The sequence below is a fragment of the Vigna umbellata genome, chromosome 4 (genome assembly GCF_029865625.1).
Source record: "Vigna umbellata cultivar VRB3 chromosome 4, Vumbellata_1.0, whole genome shotgun sequence".
NCBI classification, from domain to species: domain Eukaryota; kingdom Viridiplantae; phylum Streptophyta; class Magnoliopsida; order Fabales; family Fabaceae; genus Vigna; species Vigna umbellata.
In genome coordinates this window covers 40,268,867-40,290,044 of record NC_142168.1, presented here as the reverse complement: position 1 = coordinate 40,290,044, position 21,178 = coordinate 40,268,867, and the positions used below count along the sequence as shown (strand labels likewise).

General features: G+C 33.1%; 3 protein-coding genes across 3 annotated transcripts; all 3 read right to left on the bottom strand.

Moving 5' to 3' along the window:
- Positions 1–1,703: 1,703 nt before the first annotated feature.
- LOC124835358 (zinc finger protein CONSTANS-LIKE 2-like) lies at positions 1,704–4,075 on the bottom strand. The gene is made up of 2 exons (XM_047310269.2): positions 3,253–4,075; positions 1,704–2,260 (listed from the first exon to the last, which is right to left on the bottom strand). Exons 1-2 carry the CDS (start codon positions 3,967–3,969, stop codon positions 1,907–1,909), a joined length of 1,071 nt encoding a protein of 356 aa, XP_047166225.2. The 5' UTR covers positions 3,970–4,075; the 3' UTR covers positions 1,704–1,906.
- Positions 4,076–10,672: 6,597 nt separating this feature from the next.
- On the bottom strand, positions 10,673–12,538 carry LOC124835359 (large ribosomal subunit protein uL6). Its single transcript, XM_047310270.2, has 3 exons — positions 12,088–12,538; positions 11,046–11,168; positions 10,673–10,957 (listed from the first exon to the last, which is right to left on the bottom strand). Exons 1-3 carry the CDS (start codon positions 12,457–12,459, stop codon positions 10,871–10,873), a joined length of 582 nt encoding a protein of 193 aa, XP_047166226.1. The 5' UTR covers positions 12,460–12,538; the 3' UTR covers positions 10,673–10,870.
- Positions 12,539–14,948: 2,410 nt separating this feature from the next.
- On the bottom strand, positions 14,949–19,530 carry LOC124835357 (protein CLAVATA3 INSENSITIVE RECEPTOR KINASE 5-like). Its single transcript, XM_047310268.2, has 11 exons — positions 19,154–19,530; positions 18,898–19,030; positions 18,670–18,741; positions 18,420–18,563; positions 18,249–18,320; positions 18,095–18,154; positions 17,885–17,982; positions 17,600–17,749; positions 17,106–17,447; positions 16,335–16,714; positions 14,949–15,546 (listed from the first exon to the last, which is right to left on the bottom strand). Exons 1-11 carry the CDS (start codon positions 19,257–19,259, stop codon positions 15,223–15,225), a joined length of 1,881 nt encoding a protein of 626 aa, XP_047166224.1. The 5' UTR covers positions 19,260–19,530; the 3' UTR covers positions 14,949–15,222.
- Between the last annotated feature and the right edge of the window lie 1,648 nt (positions 19,531–21,178).

The window sequence follows — 21,178 nt, the reverse complement described above, 5'->3', positions numbered from 1 at the left end:
CAATATAAGAGCATGGACTTTAATGCTCTATTTTGAAGCTACCTAAAGTTTAAACCAGAATAATAGGTATTGCAAAATAGTTTATTTTAGGAGTTTTAGCTTATGAATTGCAAACTATAATTTACTTAAGCTAACTTCTAACTAATTGTAGCTTATTTAATTATTATCCTTAATTTCTTTTTCTCAATAATTACTTATTTTAATTTTATAAATACAATTAACTATTTTTCTACGTTTAGTATTTGTTGGCTTACGTTTTAAACTTTTTATGTAATTTGAATTAAAAAAAATAACATTATACTTTAAAGCAGCTAATGTTTTATTACATGATTCTGTGTAAAATTACACAAATAAAAAAATTATAAAATATATAAACTCAATATAACAGTATATGAAATTGAGAAATAAAAATAAATAAATTTCCGAAAATAAATAAAAATTAAATTTGATTAAACTCATTATATAAACTAATATGAACAAATTACTGGTCTAAATAAAAAATCCCTTCTAGATTTAAAAGAAAATAAAAGTACCAATAAATTTAATAAAAATCTAATTATTTTTAAAAATCTGAAATTATAATTCTTTTTGTCTTAAAAAAACACAAATGTTATTTATATAATAAAAATTGTCGTTAAATCCTTTTACATTTTTCTACATTTGCCAAACTTATCAGATAGTTCATATACTTCTAATCCAATAAATAAACTAACATCTCTGTTCCAAACTTATAAGGTTATGCGCAGGTTATCGCTCTATCAACTTGGATGTTATTCGATAATTTTACCAAAAGAATAAAAACCTAAGACATTATTTTTATTTCTTGAGCAAACAATTTTTTTTATCAATTATAAAGTAAATAGATTATCTCGTAAAATATTGTGGTATGATTAATTTATAAACTTATGAAAAACCCTAGTAATGATTTGAACAGAGACAATTTACCGGCAAGCAAAAGTCCCAACTTATGAGGTGCTTCACCAAGAACTTGAGCACCTCATCCTCCTTCCAATGAATTCTAGTCATTCTGCAGTTTGTTTTGAAAACAATGAATCAAACAAGAAAAGAAGCTACATTAATAAAGATTCAGTAAGCTATTAGAACAGCATTATAGAAAGCCAAAAACGTTCCCAAAGGGGTCCTGAAAATCCTACTCTTGAGAAGCTTCTCAAACCTCATGAGCAGTCTAGCCAGTCCGGTGGGGTTCAGATTCAGAGCCCCATCGACGACGGAGGAGAGAAAGAGCATCTCTGCAAGTGGCTTCAGGAAGGAGAAAGGAGATATGATTTTCGTCACATCATTTTAGTACATCTAAAACACTTTAAATATTTCTTTCTTTTTCTCATTTTTAAAACAATATCTGGAAATTATAGTGATTGATTCTATGTATATGAAATTTCTAACATGTATTTTTAAAAAATCTTCTTTCTGAGTTTTTATATAAAACCTCCGAAACTTATCAGGAGTTTGAGAAATTTCTATTATGTGCATCCATTTTAACATCCATCTATAAACCCCTGTTAAATTAACATTTTTTCTAGTGCCTTTTGATTCTTCAACTCCACACACATCAACTGAACTTAGGCTTCATTTTGAGGTAGAAGAGAAACCGTTTGTTTGCTGTTAACTTTCATTTATTAGGTAAATATTACTTTCCCAGTTAATGTTAATCCGATGGACAAATACAAATTTGAAGAAAAATATAAACAGACAACAAAATTAAGAAATTAAATTATAAGGCAAAATTTTCAGAATTAGCTGACTTAATATATATAAGTACTATATTTATAAAGCATAAGTACAGAAAAATAGTCCAAACTAATTAGACAGCATAAAAGTTACATTAAAAGTGGTGGTGCCTTGTCTTCTATGTCTTGGCTAATGATAATTTATTCTCTTTCCATTCCTAGAAAGATGGGAAAATGGTTCCTCCAACTTCATTGAAGAGTGCTGTGGAGAGCATTTGGTCCACTTCAGCTTCCACATCAGTTCTCTTTGCAAATCTACCCTTGATGCGTGGTCTGGTTTCTGCATAAGCCTTCCTTGAGGCATACCTTATCTTCTTTTCAAACTTTCTTGTCTTCTTTTTCTCCCTATATCTTAGGACTCTGGCCTCTCTGTCCATTGGTGTAAGATGTGAAGGCATGGGAAGGGGAGGAAATAGGTCACTTGTCCCTATTGGTGACTTTGAATAGGACACTGAGATGTCACTTATTGTTGATTCTGGGACTACACCAACTTCCATTGATGAAACTGATACCTGGATTAACAACAACAAAGGTTATTATAAAGCACAAAGTGTAACAATAACAAAAGGGATGTTAGTCACAAATTTTGTAAACTGATTGCTCATGGCTAACCATTTTTGTGAAACTGTTGTTGGTTTCACATCTCAGAAGAAAAAAAAATACGACAAAAACGAAAGGTATGAAAGAAAAATTGAGAGATGTAATGGATATATGACAGAAAGAAAGGAGAAAATACAAAAGAAAAGAAATGCAAAAGAGAAAAAGTATAAAAGAAAGGTGTCAACAGATTAATGCCCCCACCAATTTTTTTGCTTTGAGAAAACAGGCTCTCAGGCTCTTATTTTGTGTTGAAGCTTCAGAATTAAGGGAATTTAACACACAATTGATGAAATTGTGTTAAAATGAGATGGAAAACAAAGTTTAGGGATGAAAATTGGTGAAAAAAGTTACCCTTTAAAGTATGTGTTTATAAGGAATCGCAGCTAGAACTAGCTAGCTAATACAAGAAACATTAAAAAGGGTAAAACTTATGTTTACGACAAAAAGATATCATTCAGAGACAGAAAAGTGAACGAAAAAGGGTAGTCAAAGAAATAAGAAACATTTTGAAATGAATAAGAGTAACACGGGAAAGGAACTACTGTAGTTACTGCTTCTAAATCCCACTTTGGTTCCAAAGGTTTTAAATTTAAAAATCACTTTGTGAGTGAAATTTCGACTACAACATCTTTCAGACTTTTCTTGACTGAACCTAAAATCGTATCAACAATGTTTGATCCTCATAAATTGGGAGAAAACTACCATAAAGAGTGCTACTGCAATTTAAGACCTTTTCTGAAACGAAAGGAAAAAGTAAAGAAATTGGTAGTTGGGAAGGAAGAGTGAACACAGGTTAAGCAAAAATCTGATAGAGTACAATTCAATTGATGAATAAAGAGTTTGGAAGAAGAAAAAGTAGAATTCAAAAAGCCGTTGTTAGAAGAAGTAAGAGGAAGATCCTTACGCTTTGGCTAATAGAACCATCGTAACTGAACCCAGCTTTTGACGAGTCAAATTCCAAACCCGGTTGAAAGTGCTGCAATTGTTGCAGCACCTGAACTGGAACCACTGCATAGTTCTGAGGGACAGTGTTGTAGTTCTGCTGCTGCTGAAAAACGTTGCTAAACTGGTTATGGTGACCACACGAGTTACAATCCACAAGGTTGTCCAAATACTCATCACCGTACAAAAAACCATTCTCCTCCTCTTGGTTACCCTTCACAGGATGTGGCAACAACCACGAAGCAGCTTCAATCTCATCATCGTACTCATCGAAAACTTCTTCCTCTTCCTCTTCCACCTCGTTCACGAAACCATGTTCCGGTTCGTGATCTGGTTCCACCAAGAGGGGACCCAAGATGGGGAGAATGGGGACACGGTGGTGGCGGCTGGCAAGAGGGTTTGCTGAGTGAATGTCAGCATCACACGAAGTACAAAGAGAAGCTGCGTCAGCTTTGCAAAGAAACGCTGCGGGAGCACGTTCACACGCTTCACACACCCACACACGCTCGTGCCTTGAGGCCACACGGTTGGCTGCATGGACACGAGCATCACAGGATGAACACAGGTATGCTGAGTCTGCATGGCAGTAGACTATGCATGGAGCTGACCGGCACGTGTCGCAGACACGTGACCAGGTGCTGGAGCTGCCACCAACGTTGTTGGTGCCTTCCTTCAACATGTTGTCTGTGGAAATATTGTATGAGGGGTGGAGTAGTGTTTGTACTTGGTTGGTTTCTGTGTATGTTTATTTGTGTGTTTTGGAGAAAGAAGGGAAGTGAAGTGAAGTGAAGTGAGTGAGTGTGAAGGTTTGAGTTCAGTGAGCTGAACCAAGTAGTGTTGGAGGAGAATCAAGAGTGCCATCGTGGCAGAAAGTTAGTGGCCTGCAAAAGTTCTTGCTTATCTAGTGGTTTCTTGTGTTTCAGGGTTACCAAAAGCAAGGACAATAGGTTTTGATTGTTTTCAGTGTAATCAGTGTTACCAAAGTATCAACTTTAGATATATACACATAATGGAAAAATCCAGTTTTTTCAGTTTAATAATTACTAGTTGTTTCAGGCTTTTGCACTAAACTAGGCATATTTGCTTAGCATATTACTTAAATGGGCAAATTTTTACCAAATATAAAATCGTGGGGGCCAAAACGACTTCAAATGAAGAAGTCGTGCTCCCCTACACGACTTCACACTGTTCATTTGACTAGTGGTGAAGTCGTGCACCCCAAAAACGACTTCTGGGTCGTGTAATCGATTACAAGATCCTGTAATCGATTACACAATGTTGAAATCGTGACCCCCCTGCACGACTTCAGTGTAGTAGGCAAAAATGATACTGGTAATCGATTACGACACTTTTGTAATCGATTATCAGTGTTTTAAGTGTGCAAGAACCACCCTGGTAAGCGATTACAAGCTTGTTGTAATCGATTACCAATGTATTTTGGTTGGTTTATGAAAATTTCTATTGTGTTGTAAAGCATTATTTGAAGTTAATTATGTGTAATGATTTGAATATTTGTAAGCACATTGTTGTTGATGACACTGTGATCTATGTATAGGAAGAGTAATTAATTTAATGTAAATTGAACAAAGAAAGTAAAATCATAAGACAAAATCATAAATGAAATTTGTAGTCTTTTATTGAATTCAAAATGCATTACAAAAGCAATATCTAGGAAGATATTCGTTTTTTTTATTTAAGCTTCTTGCTTTTGTAATGCATTTTGAATTCAATAAAAGACTACAAATTTCATTTATGATTTTGTCTTATGATTTTACTTTCTTTGTTCTATTTACATTAAATTAATTACTCTTCCTATACATAACAATAGATCACAATGTCATCAACAACAATGTGTACTTACAAATATTCAAATCATTACACATAATTAACTTCAAATAATGTTTTATAACACAATAGAAATTTTCGTAAACCAACCAAAACACACTGGTAATCAATTACAACAAACTTGTAATCGCTTACCAGGGTGGTTCTTGCACACTCAAAACATTGGTAATCGATTAAGTGTCGTAATCGATTACCAGTATCATTTTTGCTTACTACACTGAAGTCGTGTAAGGGGGTCACGATTTCAACATTGTGTAATCGATTACAGGATCTTGTAATCGATTACAGGACCCAAAAGTCGTTTTTGGGGTGCACAACTTCACCGCTGGTCAAATGAACAGTATAAAGTCATGCAGGGGGCACGACTTCTTCATTTGAAGTTGTTTTGGCCCCCCACGACTTTTCCATTTTGGTAATTTGAATTGAATTTACCTATTCTCGTAATATATGATCCATTTTTGCCTATTTTGGTAAGAAAGCCCTAGTTTCAAGTATAAATCTTTCCCTATACAACTACTGTACCAAACACTTAGAAAAAGTGCTAACGATTTCCTTACTAAAATAATAGGAGATGGGGTTTTGTTTTGGAATCATTAAAGAGATGTCTTATATTGCTTCTTTGCCTTTTGGAATCATTAAAGAGATGTTGAGGCCTTTATTCATACTGTTGGTGGCACAACTTGGAGACACGTGTACATTTGGGTCCAGAGTAGATTCTCTAGGCATGCAATGCAACAGTCAAAATCTCAAGTTACTCCTTAATATATGCTCTTCTCGTAAATTCAGTGGTTGTGTAAGGATTTAATCACTGTGAAGATAAGTAATTAGTTATATATGGAGTGTGGAGTGTATATGACTGTGACATATGAATCTTCCTCTCAGTGGGGAAGCAAGTAACCTGAAGCACTAAAAATTTAACAAATGCCGTTGCAGATATAGATCATTGCAATGTTCCAAACCATTATAGCCTTAAATCTAAAGCGAAATAGGGCGAGTGAAAATGTGCAATGTCTTTATCACACAATGGGAATAAAGCAATCTCTTGGGTGTTTGTTCTGCATGTATCTCGTTCCTTCTCTACTAAAGATTAAAAGTGCACACACTTTTTCGGACCACTTACTTCACTCAATGACTTTGAACTAAGGACTACTTTACCAATATTTCGACAACCTTATTTCTACTCTCAACTGCAAAAATAGTATTACTGTTCTTACCAACAACCTTATTCATTTTTTTCTTTTGTACCGTTAAAATGATTAACAAGTTAGAGGAATTACATTAGCCAGTCACTGTTATTTAACTTTCTTCATGGATCAGTTCCACAGACTTTTTCTAGAGCGTTTCTAGAGCATAAAAAGTCGTTTTCTTATCATTTTCACTGATAAATTAATCTTTAGAACACTCACAAAAGCTATATTTAAGTAAACTAAACAATAAACACAAACACAAGCTGGTAATAATGTTTTTTCTTCTTTTAAATAGCATTTGACAGTCCAATATACACTGTTTGAGGAAAAGAAAGATGGGAAGAGAAAAGGGAAAGCAATAGATGGAAGAACATGGAAGTGACATATGTGCACTTTAGTGTACAAAGAGGGTCTTGGAATATTCCAACCACTCAACCCTTTGCAGTGTGCAGCTGCAGCTCTCTGGTGTCACTGTTTTGCAGCCATGAAACGTGAATCTTCCTCTTTGTGGAGGAGAATGGCGAGTGATAAAGGTAACATGTAACCAATGGCATTGCAGATACAGATTATTCTGATATTCGAAGACCATGACAGCCCCTTATTTAAAGTCACTAAGTTCAGTGCAATGTGAGCTTCTCTTTCTTACCATTTTTTAAATCTGAGATTACTAACATTCTCATCACACAATGGATGAAAATTAAGCATTGTCTTTCATTCATGGTAGAGTTTGTCAAACCTTGATTTAACTCTTTCACGTGTGTTGTTCTTTTTGTGAAATATTCATTTCCACGATGGCTAAAAGTGCAGCTCAACTGTTCTTTTACACTTTCATTCACACATGTGGCAATATGCCATTTAGAAAGAGTGCAAAAGATTAACCATTTATGCTTGGGAGGGTCTTATTGATGCCCCTGGGGCTCACACCATGATGAAGCAAAATGTTAGTATTATTAATTCCTTTTCAGCCTAGAAATATGGGATTTAAAGATTTAGTATCATGTTCATATTTATATATTTTCTCCAAATCCAAATGTAAGTCCACCACAAAACTTAATTAGGACTATGAATACTGTAAATATGAAGTTTTAAAGTTTGTTAAATAATTTGTATGTAGCCAACTGCAATCAATGAGACACAAACATTTCCATAGTACATATACATCGAGCTTGTTAACTTGACCCAAACCACTACATAAAAAGTGCACTGGATTAAAAAAAAATCAGATCAAAGGCTTAAAAGTCTCATACATCAAAACCAATCCAAGGATTATTAAATAAAATATTAAAAATTAAAATAGAAAAACATTTATTGAGAAAAAAAATTGCATGTATGAAAGCCATATTTAAATCTAACTCATGTTGATCTTAGTCTAGGTTAGGTTGAGTTAAGTTTAGGTCAAACCACAACCAAATTGGATCATGTTAGATCAAGTTAAGATGAGATCTAAACTAAGTCGAGGTTGAATCCATGTTTGTTTAAGTGAGGTTCAATTGAATCAGGTCAAGTTGGGTCTTAGTCAACAAAAGTTTGGTTGAGTGTTTAAATAATGCAAGATTGGATCTGGTCGAGTCAAAGTCAAGTTAAGTTGTTTTAAACACAAGAAAATTGGGTTAGGTTAACCCAAGTCAAGTTGAATTGGTCAGGGTTTAATCCAAAGTTATTTTTGATTAGGTTAGAATGAACTTAATTTAGGTTGTTGGGTCTAACCCAGTTCAATATAAAGTCAAAGCTTGATCAAGTTAGGTCGAACTTAATTGAAGTCAAGGTAATATCAAATTGAGTCGTGTTAGTATAACTAAAAAAATGTGTAAGTCATGTAATGTCAATTCAAACCAAGTCAAGTTAGACTTAGATAAATTAGATTAGACTTCTTGCAATTAAGTTAAAAATAATAAAAAATAATTAAAGGTCAATTTAAAGATCAATTTAAAATTTAGAATATTTAAATTTTGAACAATAATTAAGAGTTAATTGAAGTCTTATTTCAAAATTAACCTTAATTCATTTATGTGAAAGCTTTCAAATTACTTATCTTGTGAACCAATGAAAAAGAACATTAAAATTTACTCATATGTTATTATTACATTCACAACTCTAAATATATCACACTTAGTTTTAATATTCCAAATTGAATTATGATAACTCAAACGTTATATGAATACAAATAACTTTTTCTTCTTTCCAGTTGGGAAAGAATAAGTTAATCGAGACACAAAGGCACACAAGATTTAGTAATTTAATAGAAAAATCTTAAAATTCTATGAACCTGAAACCAGAATAGTAAAGAAAAGAAAAATTGGACCTAACTAAAGGGAGTTTTTTTTTTTTGTCTTGAGAATCAATTTGAAGGGTGGAAGTAACTATCTGAAGCTCATCTGATAGTTGGTGAATATTAGTGAGATATCCAGTAGATCAGCACAAAGAAGAGTATAAATCCGTACAAATGTGTAACAACAGCATCCACATTCTTTCTCTAACTTCATTCCATGTGTACTTCAAAGCTTTTCAAAAGTAAAAAAGTGCAGCCACTTTTGAGGACCACCTAGCTACAGTCTTAAGTCTCTGTGTTTGGACTAGAAAATTTATACAGAGAAGAAAAGGTTAACATGTTGAACTAAAGTTAGTATACCTTATCAGTGAAAGTATTATATGAAATTAAAGGAGAATGATGACCCTTTTAATTTTAGCAATTATTTAATTTTTGAAAGTTAATCTAGAAAGGATCCAATTCACATGAGTGTATTTGTGGAATTTCTGGTGTATGAGTTAAACTAAGAATATTCTAAGTCTGAACACAACTGTGAACTCTGGTTTGGTTTCTTCATTGCTTTGCAATTGCAACCATGAAATGTGAATCTTGGTGAGTGTGGAAGAAAAGTGAAGGCCAACAACATGTAACAAATAACATTGCAGATTTTGATTATTCTAATATTCCTAGACCATGACAACCTAAAATTTAAAGAGAAAAAGTGCAACTAAACTTCTCTTTTCTTCCTCACTTTAAGATTTCAAATTACCAATTCCATCTCTCATAATGGGTATAAAGCAATCACGTGGCCGAATCTACCATGGAATTGAAAGATAGTATAATTTTAGTGTTTTGTTTTTATATCTTAGGTCAAATATTCATGTCCACGAAGATAAAAAAGTGCATGCAAACTTTGCATTCGCACATTCAATCATACAATATAAATCGTATATCCATTTAGAAAGATGGCGAAACAATTTTCTTTATTGAAAGTTCGATTCCCCCCTAACGGAACTCACTTTTTCTTGTGAGTGTTATATTCATGGTTTGTTTTTTTTCTTTTCTTTTTTCTTTTATTTAAGATTGACATTCAAGTACTTAAGATAAACCATGTCGACCCAAATCATGTTACGTACCCTAAAAACATGGTGATTGACATTGCTGACCAGATTAAACAATCAAGTTAAGTGCTTACGGTACTCTCTAAACTTCGCATTAATTAGAATAATTCTATCATGTTGTTATACTTAAATATTAACTTTTATACCGTGTTTAATCTTGCATAGGTTTAATCTTATTAAATATTCACTCTAAATTCACGTAATCAAGGTTAAATATACGGCGAGGGAGAGAGAAAAACACGGCTTTTGAACCTTATAAGAATAAGGTTACTTTATAATTTTGTGTTAACAATAAAAAAAAGTTTACTTTAGACATTAATTAATTTACCTGTGTTCAACTAATATTTGGTTGTGTAAATTTTTATAACAAACTAGCATGACAGAATTTTAATTCGCTCAGGAATGTTCTGTAAAAAGAAAAAAGAACAAAAGGTTGGGGTTGAAAACATAGAGGGTGCTGCTAGCAATGTCCTTTGATATTTAGTTGGGGACTTGCTTTTTGCACCTTCATCATGTCCTGAAGCAGTTGACGGGTAAATCAAAGAAAAGTGAAATCTAAAATAAAAATTAGGCAAAGAAAGTATATATAGAAGATAAGAAAGTTAACATATAATTCCAGCAGCAGAATGAGAAAGTTGGCCTGCTAATGCAAATGGTGAAAATGCTATAACACCACACACTTGCTCATGTTTGATTCCCCTCTGGTTTTCACTTTACAAACTATTTTATAAAATAACTCCTCCATACACTCGAAAACCAATTCCTCATCAAAAACTTAAGTTAAATCGTGTCGGAAACAAATGATTTTAAGATCCAAAAACATAAAGCTTTCGTTTTCATCATTTGAAGATACTCTGCTTCAATTCACTACTCTGTCTTACAACACCCTCCATCAGCTGTATGAGTAATCTTAATACTCTATAAAAATCAGTTTTTAGAATTGTATCAACCTACCCTAATAATGCAACTTTTCATTATGACTTCATATCAACCACATTCATCTCTCACTATAGAAATAAGTAAAATTCAGCAAATGTTTCATTCCAAGCATGTTGGATTAGTAAATTTCAAAGAAAACATTTCCATAAAAAAGTCAAACAACACAAAATTCTGAATCCAAACTCAAAATGATAGCACAAAAAAGATGTCCAATCCAAAAGAACAGCAGCATAATCTACTCTACTCGTCTACTAGTATTGTTCCCTTCTCACTGACGTAAATACCATCAAGGAACTTCCGAATATCCTTGTTTTTAACATGACATTTCTGTAGCAAAGCAAACAAACGAAAAACACAATTAAAGTCTAAACAAGGTAAATTAGAGAAGGCTTTGGGAGAAATAAGATAAACATACCTGGTTAATGAGAGCACAAGACCTGGAAACAAGCTCTATGTCATTTCCATCCAAAACCAACTCGTCCTTCACTTTTTCTGATCGAACAACAGACACACCCTCAAGCATATCCACTTTCCTCACCTGTAACCAAAATTTTATTAAGATAGTTCGTCATCAACCATTGTCACACCAATAAAATTCATTAAATATTTAAAAAATATGGCAAAGAAGTCAAAACCGTTATGATTACACGACTGAAATTTAGGAAATAAAAATCATATTAATAGCATACAACACTTAGAAACCTGCTTGCGTAGAAGATTAAGATTGCAAATTTCTATATCAAATATTAAACCAGAAGTTGGAGAGTAAACCAAAATCGCTCAGCAGTGATATACCTTCAGAACAAATTTAAACAATCGGAAGACTAAAATCATGCATATACAATACTGGAAACCTAATTTACGTGATTTTAGCTTCAAAGACCAAATCACACATTTTGATATCCAAAACATTAAAATTCATTAAAGTAAATGCTAACAAAACTACGAGTGTAAATAAAAATCGCACAGTAATGATACCTGAAGATCTCAACTATACAATCGGAATTTAAAAGAAAAAGAAAGCATACAAATACAACGCTTGGAAGCCTAATTTGCTTAATTTTAACTTGAGAGGTCAAAATCATACATTGTGAAACGCCGAAAGATTAAAAATGCAATTTTTTCTAGTCAAAAGAAATTTATTAATTAAACTCACGCGTTTCATTCTGCAACATTGGCAGAGAAGCTTTCAGATTATTTACTAAGAAACTATACTGGTGTATAACACTACTAAACATTTTTAAAGCTCTGTACAATAAATGCTATTTTGTATGTGAATGTTAAGGACTACTTATTTAAAGCTTGAAAGAATGGATACAAGAAAAAGGTATAGAGACTAAAATAAATAAATAAATAGGTAAATACAGAACAAAATTAAAAAATAAAAACTATCAAACTACACACGACTAAAAGCATATTTAAATAAAAAATAAATAACTAAGAAATTGAAAATAAACCTTCTTCTCGCCAAGGAAGTTTCGGATTTCAATGGATTTGTTGTCGTTGGCGATGCTGGCGTTAATGGGAAAGTGGGCGTAGACAAACCTCATCTTGTAGCGGTAGCCCTTGGTGACACCGGTGATGAGGTTGTCAACGTGGCTTAGGGCGGTGCGAATGGCGGCGGAGGTTTTGCGAGATCCGAACCAGGCATCGATCTTCAGCTTCTTCTTGCCATTCTCGTCGGTGATGAGCTGAAAATCGAGGTTGAGATGTTTAAAATCTCGCACCAATTTTCCACGAGGTCCTTCCACCTCGATCACTTTCGCGTGAACTTTGATGCTCACGCCGTCGGGAATGTTCATCGTTTCGGAAGATAGAATCGTCTTCATGTTTCCTCCTCTCTCTCACACACAAACCTTCACCGGTCTCACAAATACAAAACAAAACCCTAATCCGCACTTTACCGCTTCACTGTTTTGATCTTAAATTGGTAGCCATTGGGCTAGGCCCACAACTTACAAGGCCGCACATTATGAACTTTCGGCCATTTATTCCTGCATTTTTTTTCTTCCTGCATCCCCTAAATTTTAAAATCCCGTATTTGCCCTTACTAAAAGTTATTAAAATAAAAATGAATTAAGTTCTTATCCTTTCTCTTTTTTTGGTTTTTATGTGTGTAGGAAAATTTGGTACAGTAACTACATAAATAAAAATATTTTAAAAAAATATGATTACATAAATAAAAATTATAAAGTTGTTAAAATTAGAAGTCTTCTTGCTCCAAAATGACTTTATATTGAGATTGAACCTTCAACGTAATGTTATGAATTACATATTTATTATAATCGATTACATCATCTTAAAATCTTAGGAGGTTGACGACTTTCAATATCAATAGAATCAAAACAAAAGTAGTGCAAAGTCGTGTGGAAAGTGCACGACTTCACTATTTAAACTTGTGTGAGCTGCACAACTTGCTCGCATAATTTTTTTAAAATTTTCCTATTTTTGTAATTGCTACAGTAAATTTGTCTATATAAGTAAAAAAAATATTGTTTTTCTTGACATTACATCTCGTCATAACACATCACAATGTTTTAAAAAGTTTTTTAATTAGGTATTTCAGTGTTAATTATCCGATTTGGGAAAGTTAACCAGATTACAAAAGCCAAATTTTGAAGGTGGGTTGAATATTGAATCAGTGAATAAGATTTATGTTACAGGTTAAGCAAACTGCAACACGAGGAATTTCATTTAATAAAGAACATGTAAGAGCGGGATCAATTATTCTCCCGTCCAAAAATTAACTTTTTCTTTCTTTCATATTATTCTTATTTATTGGGAAAAATAAATGAAAATTTTGAATATTCTTTATATAGCCTTCTTGCGAATTCTTGCGAAATGACTGTTGGTCACAGAGTTGATTTCTTGATAAATTTCTTAATAGCTTTTTTACGTAGCTGATCAAACTCATGTCTACTTTATAAGGTGTTAGTGCTTTCTTTATGTGTAAGTGGCATCTGAATCCAAAATTCAATTTCAAATACTATATTCTTATTTTTGTGATATTTCATAATTTTTTAGAATAAATTGTGATAACGATTTCAAAATTTTAACTTTGATTTCTGGTTCATCATAATTTTGATTGCAACCATTGGTTGCAACAATTTGTTTAAGATATCTCTGTAGTACTTGTATGGAATAAGAACAAAATTTTATGAATAAGAAACTTTTCTATAACTAAGTATTTTTAAATAACTTTTCTCTCTTCAAAACGCCTCCATAAGTGATATTATTCATCTCTTATTGAGAAGTTGTAGTATGCTCTCACTTGTCTGTTGATTTTATATATCATGACAAGAGAAAAACACCTGAGACGAGAATTTTGAGAGACCGAAATAGGAATGGTCTCAAAGCTTCATCGGTCGGCCGAATTAGGCTATAGATAACATGATTCCTATAAGGAGAGCAAATAAGAGAAAATCTTTTTAATTCTAAAATTTTATAAAGTTGTCAGAGTATTTTATTTACTATGTGATATCATATAGCAAAATATATTAAAAGTAATGCTTTAAAAGTCCCGTACTAAAATCTAATATACGATGACACCTTTTATTTTCCTTTTATAGTTTTATCCAATGATAAAAAGATGTGTTAAATAAATGTACTATTAAAGTTTTTTTTTTAATTTCTTGTTAATATACAAATAATATTAAGATTAAATAAAATATTAGTTAAACTATTTAAAAATATTGGAAAACATTAAGTAGTTTAAACATGTATTAATGACAAAGTGGTTCGTGATCTTACTCGCGAGTTCAGATATTTTGTTGATTTTGGTGTTATTTTTCTTAGACGTCTTTAAATACACTCATTTTAATACATTAAATATTAAAGCATATTAACAACTTTATTTTAAAGACACAACACACAAGAACCCAATAGAGAATCGAACCATATTTAAGTTATAAAATATATTCTTCCATTTTCAACTTTTTTAATTTTAAATGTAAAACGCATTATATAAAAGGACAACAAAAATATATAATATTTAGGGTAAGAACGAAATGAGTATCACAAAGATTATCCCATAAAAAAAATTTTATCTAGAACTTGTTTAAATAAATGAAAGAACAAATAGACAATCTCTCAAAATCTCAAGGACGCAAAAGTTTAATCGCTTTTTTTAATGATTTACGGGACTCTAACTATTCGCATAGGAAATTAAATCTAAAGCAATAAACAAATTAAAATTACAAATTGGAATCGAAATGAAGAATAAACAAAAATGGTAAAATGATGAATATCTCTAATAAATCTATATTAAGCATGGAACATAAGAAAATAGAAGGCAAGTAAGATAATTTTTAGTACCCTCTTCACTGAAAACCTGGCATTTAATTTCTCTTAACTTTACAAAACTTTGCACTACAAATTCATCTTTAACAAATAAGCATATATACATTTGAAAAAGCAAAACAAAAAGAAAAGCCCTTTTCAGCTTTGAAGGCTTCTTCTATCATACAACATATAAATGGACTCAGTGATCACAAGTTGTTGAATTTCATATACTTTCTTTAGGAAGCTAGAAACCCAAATGAGAAAGAAAAAGCAACGTGAATGTAAAAGAGCTAAAAATGAGTATGAAAAATTCACCTGGGGCCTGAGAGTTCCATTGCTTGGACCAACAAAGAAGAGTCATCAGTGAGGTCAGAATACCTATCTGATGAAGAGAGTTCATGTGGTTTGTTGCATTTGCTGTTGTCAGCACTTTGAGAAGCTTCCCATTTCTCTGCAAGACCATCACCTTCAAGCATGCGTACAACTTCTGACATTCTAGGCCTGTGGCCGGGAAGATATTGTGTGCACAAGAGTGCCACTTGAACAATTTCCTCAAGCTCAATCCTGTCATAGTTGCTCATCAGATCCTTGTCCACAAGCAACTCAAGCTTCTTCTCTTGATGGATTTTCCGTACCTGAGAGTCAATATGTCAATACTGTTTGTTTGATTCTTGTTCCAATACACAATATAGAAGCAAAAATATTGAAAACATGTAGGATATGTTCGACTGAAATTTAGTCCAAACACATCCTTACTACTTTGAAAACAACATAATTTACTGTAATGTAGTTGTTCTTGACTCTGATTAAAGGATGTTCGAGGAAAGAAAATAATTTACTCAAATGTAGTAGGTGTTCTATTTGATGGATTTTCTATGAAAAGAACATGTTGGTTACTTTTGACAGTTGGTGATTGTGCTTCCAAACTCACGTTGGACGAACAGTATGTTTAGATACATGTTCTGAACTCACATAGACTGGCATTTTCAATGCAAGTGTTAGGATTCCAAGTGTAAATTTTCATCCTACATTGAGTAGGAATGAACATGATAAATAGTATATTATAAGAAAGAAAACCCACAAACTTATTCTCTTAAGGTTTTAGGTTAGATATGGTGTCTTAACCTTATGGCTCATTCGTGTCAAATCTCTTTAGTGTTTCCTTTTGCAGTTATCCAAAAGTAAGAACAAGTACTTATTTTAACTTTTGGAAAAACCAAATTGTTTTGAGAAAAAAATCAAACAAAATCTTTTTGAGGAAAAAGAAGAATGAATGAGTTAAGCTCTATTCTTAGTAAATTGCAACCATGTTCATCTAAACACAACTACCTCACCTCCTTAAAAGCACACACACAATAACTCTTTGTGCCAACAAAAGTGGGAAAAAAGAACTTAAATGAACAACAAAGGGAAAGAGACTTACCCAATCAAGCATGGCTCCTTTTTGGTTGGCTGCTTTTCCAAATTCCAGTGCCCTCTGGCCAGTAATCAATTCAAGAAGCAGAATGCCAAATCCAAAGACGTCGGTCTTCTCAGAAGATTGCCCTGTGGAAAGATACTCTGGTGCTATATGCCCCACTGTTCCCCTCACTGCAGTTGTGACATGTGAATCTTGATGATCTAAAAGCTTAGCCAACCCAAAATCCCCTACCACTGCCTCACAATAGTCATCAAGCAATATGTTTGCAGCCTTCACATCTCTGTGGATTATCTTTGGATCACACTGCTCATGAAGGTATAGCAGTCCCCTTGCTGCTCCTATGGCAATCTGCTTCCTTGTGCCCCAATCCAACACTGGCTTACCTGGAAATATCCATGCCTCATAGGTTAAAATTAATTAACCGTAACTCAAATTCTTTAGAGCACAAATTGATTTTAACTTACAAGCTTCATTCATTTTACTCTCATTTAATATGTTCAAATAAAGCCCAAGTCTAATAATACACTAACCAATTTTTATTCAAAAGCTTTGTCAGAGATGAGTCTCTATTGGGTTTTTTGGTGCTGTCCTTTGTCGAGCATTAACAATACACTGATGTTGGTACTTTAAAAATCTTTTTAATATATTTTAAAACATAAAAATCAATATCCATCAGTGTATTTTGAAAGCACGGCAGAGGACCAATACAGAAAAATCTAGTAGAGAATCCAAATTCGTATAAAAGAAAGTGATTTTGTCTACAATTGAACTCACCCTTGAGCCTAGAAGCAACACTGCCATTGGACATGTAAGGATAAACCAAAAGCCTTTCTGTTGGTGTCATGCAAAATCCATACAGTTTGAGGAGGTTCCGGTGCACCGCCAAGCTTATCATTTCAACTTCAGTCTGAAATTGTATATCTCCTCCAGTTGCATTGCCATCTTTAAGCCTCTTCACTGCTACAAGAGTGCCATCTGGGAGAATTCCCTTGTAGACATGTCCAAAACCACCCTTGCCGAGGATGTTTTTGTTGCTGAAGTTGTTAGTAGCAATCTGGAGTTCACGTAGTTGGAACCTCTTCAAGTTTCCAAGGTAGACTTCTTCATGATGATGGTCTATAGTGATTCAGAATTAAGACAGATATTGGAGGAACTATTATAGTTGGACCAAATTTATTCAAAATTTGAGATATGTACTATACAACCTTAAGTATAATAAAGATGCATAATTGTAAGCTTCTACTAAAGGTTTTTTATGGGAAGTATACCTTTAACATCAAAGAATGACTTTTGTTTACGCTTGTACCTCCTCAATAGAATAAGTCCAAGACCAAAAGCTACCAAGCAGAGGAATCCAAGACTCAGACCAAAGGCAATGGCCATTTTGTGAGCCTTTGTTCTACCATATGGTAAAGCATCTATGGAAGCAAAGAGATTTGCTATCAACATTAGTACAATTACTGTAAAAATTTATCAAAATACAAATCACAGAGTGTTGTTTGGAAAAATCATTCAATTTAAGAAATTTATTAGCAACTGTGAAGGGATCTTACTCTCAGAACTGTTCAAGTTCATCGACATGGGCATAAGTGTCATCCCATGGCAATTTTTTTCTTTTCCTGTGGTGCAGACTAAGGGGTTTCCTACAATACTGAAACAACACAAGGGAATAAGAAGAATTTGAAGTAAGTACAAAATTTTAATGCATTTTGAAGACACAGAAATACATTGATTGATGTTATCAAAGAGAAAGAAAGTTTTACCTGAAGGATTTGGCCAAAATTCTAGGTATAGGGCCACTCAGATTATTGTAGGACAAGTCACTGAATAGATAATCACAAACAAGAACTCATCTTTGGAAATACAAAGAACAAAATTAATGCAGAGAGAGAAAAAGAAAATGGTCATGAAGATTACAGAAAAGCAAGCTGCGCCATGTTAGCTAGTGACACTGGGCATTCTCCATCAAAACTGTTATTATTGAGCCTCCTGAAACCATTCCAATAACCATTTATCTCAAGAAACCTGGTAGGAAACACTGACAATATTATATATTCTAAGCTTCATTCATAGCTCATAAATGCTTACAAGTACTGGAGGCTTCTCAGGTGACCCAGAGAGGGAGGAATCTCCCCATTGAAGAAGTTGTCAGAGAGATCAAGAGTTTGAAGCTTGGAAAGTTTTCCTATCTCTGAAGGGATTGAACCAGTTATGTTGTTATTTTGTAGCACCCTGAAAAGTAGTCAAAAACACCTATCTTAGTACTGATGAGACTGATAAAATTAAGAAACAACCATCTTAGAGAGTTATAGAATTCATAGTGCTTTCTGATTCTTACACAGTCTGAAGATATGTCAGGTTTCCTATGCTTGGAGATAGAATACCAGATAAATTTTGGCTGGGAATGCCCCTATACAATGCAGAACCAGGTTCATCAAACTGTTAAAACATTTTCCAATACAAGCTTGAAACTTGTTGCTGTGGAATGTTTAACATTTTATCCTTTGTTTTGAAGAAACTATTCCAACTTGAAAATGTAGAAGAAGAAGATTGAAGAGAGACTCACAGGCTAACAACAAGATTGTCAGGGGAACACGTGACCATATTCCAGCTGCATGGATCAACTGCATCCGCATCCCAATTATCTAGAATACCATGGGGATCCACAAGAAAAGCTTTTATCCCGATTAAAGCTTGCACTACATCAAGAGACACACAAAGACTCAGTTCTAAATCCTCCTCAATGAACTGATTTGAAGACATAGAATGCTAAACTTTTGCACAAATCTACGGAACTAGAAAAGACAAAAGTTCAACTTTACCTTCAAAGTTTACTCCCTTTGGAGAGAGCAAAGCATGGGAAGAGCTCCAAAACCAGAAGAAAACCACAAAACAAAGAGCAGCTTCTCCTCCTCTTGGCTTTCCCATTCAATTGAAATATCCCAAGAACCAAACACTACGGGGAAAACACCTGATGGTAGTAGTAGTACTAAAGGATAAAGATAATGAGGCTATAACAACAGTTTTCTCAAATGAGTGAGTGTTCTTTCTTCGCAGTGATTTTCAAAACAAGTGCAGAATCCCATTCACCAAAAATCTTGTGTCAGACCCAAGAAAATAAAACAGGCTTTTGATAATATAAAGGGAACTAGCATAGCATGCCTGTCACAGAGGCAGGTTCTTTAAACGAAGATAATGTGTTGTTATGCCCTTAAAAATGAACCAATTGAAGGTAAATTCAAATGACACATGGCAGGGAGAGAATATGGCAAGGACATAGTTGGCAATTCACTTGAGCCTTCTTAATCATGCACTTGCCAAGGAAACAAAAAGAGCTTTAACAATTATTTATTCACACCAGAGTAAGAAAAGCCAAAGAAGCACACTGGACAATGAGAGAGACAATTATATTTTAATCGTATGAGTGAACATCATACAGATTCACATCAAACCATGGCATTTTTTTCCTCTTGTTTTGGTGTAAAAGGGGTCAAAAATCAAAATCATTGCTTATTTTATTCACCTGTTACAGTATGCATTTGCCTAGATATGGGCACCTGCAAGCTACAAGCTTTGTGGTGTGCTGAATTGCTCAGAAAACTTAACCTATAAATTGATTAACTTATGTATTAGATGGTAATATATGTGCTTGGGGCTATGAAGAATCCAACATTCTCTGGGTTTGGCCATTGAGTAAAGTTCCAAAACCCCAAAATTTATAAATCAAAAGTATTGAGAATGTGAGAATCTCGAGGAAGTGGGGTTTATGGGGGACTCGAAATTGATGATGGATTTGGCCACCCACTCTACCATGACCCCATGAATATCTCTTTGTTGGCTTTCTGCTAAGTTGCTTTTCTTATATTTCTGCTAAGTTGGATTCACACAACATCATCAACAATTCCAAGTATAATGACATGGTTTCTGATATGTTTACAGAGGTTAATGATAAAGTGTAGTTTAAGATATTTACCACAAAATATCAAATTGTAGAACAATAAGATAAGCTTAGCAAATTTCAGATTACCTCAAATTGATATATTCCATCAGAAAAAGAACCATTCTCTTAGATTTGTTCAAAAGTGGTAAATTTTTGAACAGTAAAAGCTGCCACCCTTCTCACTCCTTTCAAAGAACCACACATAATTTTCCATTAATCATGTTTCTTTCTTTTTGATATCAAGTCAAGTCCACTTCATCCTCATCCTCATCCAAGAAGCATGCTCAATTATAGTGGGACAAAGTTCTTTTGCCTTTATTCTTGCATCAAGAAAAACAAATCTTCCATCTATAACTTCTTACATCCTTTTAATATTAAATATTGTTACCATCATGCTGAAATACTTTTAGAAAATAAGTTTTGTGAGTTTTTTTTTTATATATCTAGATTTTGACTTATTTGTATTTTATGCAAGATTTTCTGTTCATATCTGAATCCAAAAATCATTATCATATAAAACCAATATCTTTAAATTCAATTGCTGTGTAAATTATATTAATAACTCTAACAGATTTAAACTTTCGTGGTCCATTTGTTTAAGTATGATTTATCTTATTCTGATGTTGTTTTTTTACTAAGATGCAAAAATGTTCATTCTGTCTATGTTTTAATTTTTGAATTAAAATATATGTTTATGTTTTTGGTTAAGATAATATTAGTTGTTTTTTATCAATTCTTTTTTACTTTTCATCTCATTTTAACTTATTTGAATTCTATTTATTTATTGGGAATTTGAAACCTTAGTGTCTATTATGTTTATATATATAAAAGAGAGATGTGTAAAATAGTTTTACTAAAGAATGTTCTGCTATTTATTTCTGGGGAAGACCCAAGAAAATTTGGTAAT

Coding starts and splice junctions, on each gene's coding strand:
- LOC124835357 (XM_047310268.2), bottom strand. CDS start 19,259: ATGGGAAAGCCAAGAGGAGGAGAAGCTGCTCTTTGTTTTGTGGTTTTC. Junction 18,742..18,897: donor GACAATCTTGTTGTTAGCCT/GTGAGTCTCTCT, acceptor TGCATTGTATAG/GGGCATTCCCAGCCAAAATT. Junction 17,448..17,599: donor GTCATTCTTTGATGTTAAAG/GTATACTTCCCA, acceptor GAATCACTATAG/ACCATCATCATGAAGAAGTC.
- LOC124835359 (XM_047310270.2), bottom strand. CDS start 12,459: ATGAAGACGATTCTATCTTCCGAAACGATGAACATTCCCGACGGCGTG. Junction 11,169..12,087: donor ACTTCCTTGGCGAGAAGAAG/GTTTATTTTCAA, acceptor TTTTGGTTACAG/GTGAGGAAAGTGGATATGCT. Junction 10,958..11,045: donor CTTGTGCTCTCATTAACCAG/GTATGTTTATCT, acceptor GCTTTGCTACAG/AAATGTCATGTTAAAAACAA.
- LOC124835358 (XM_047310269.2), bottom strand. CDS start 3,969: ATGTTGAAGGAAGGCACCAACAACGTTGGTGGCAGCTCCAGCACCTGG. Junction 2,261..3,252: donor ATGGTTCTATTAGCCAAAGC/GTAAGGATCTTC, acceptor TTGTTAATCCAG/GTATCAGTTTCATCAATGGA.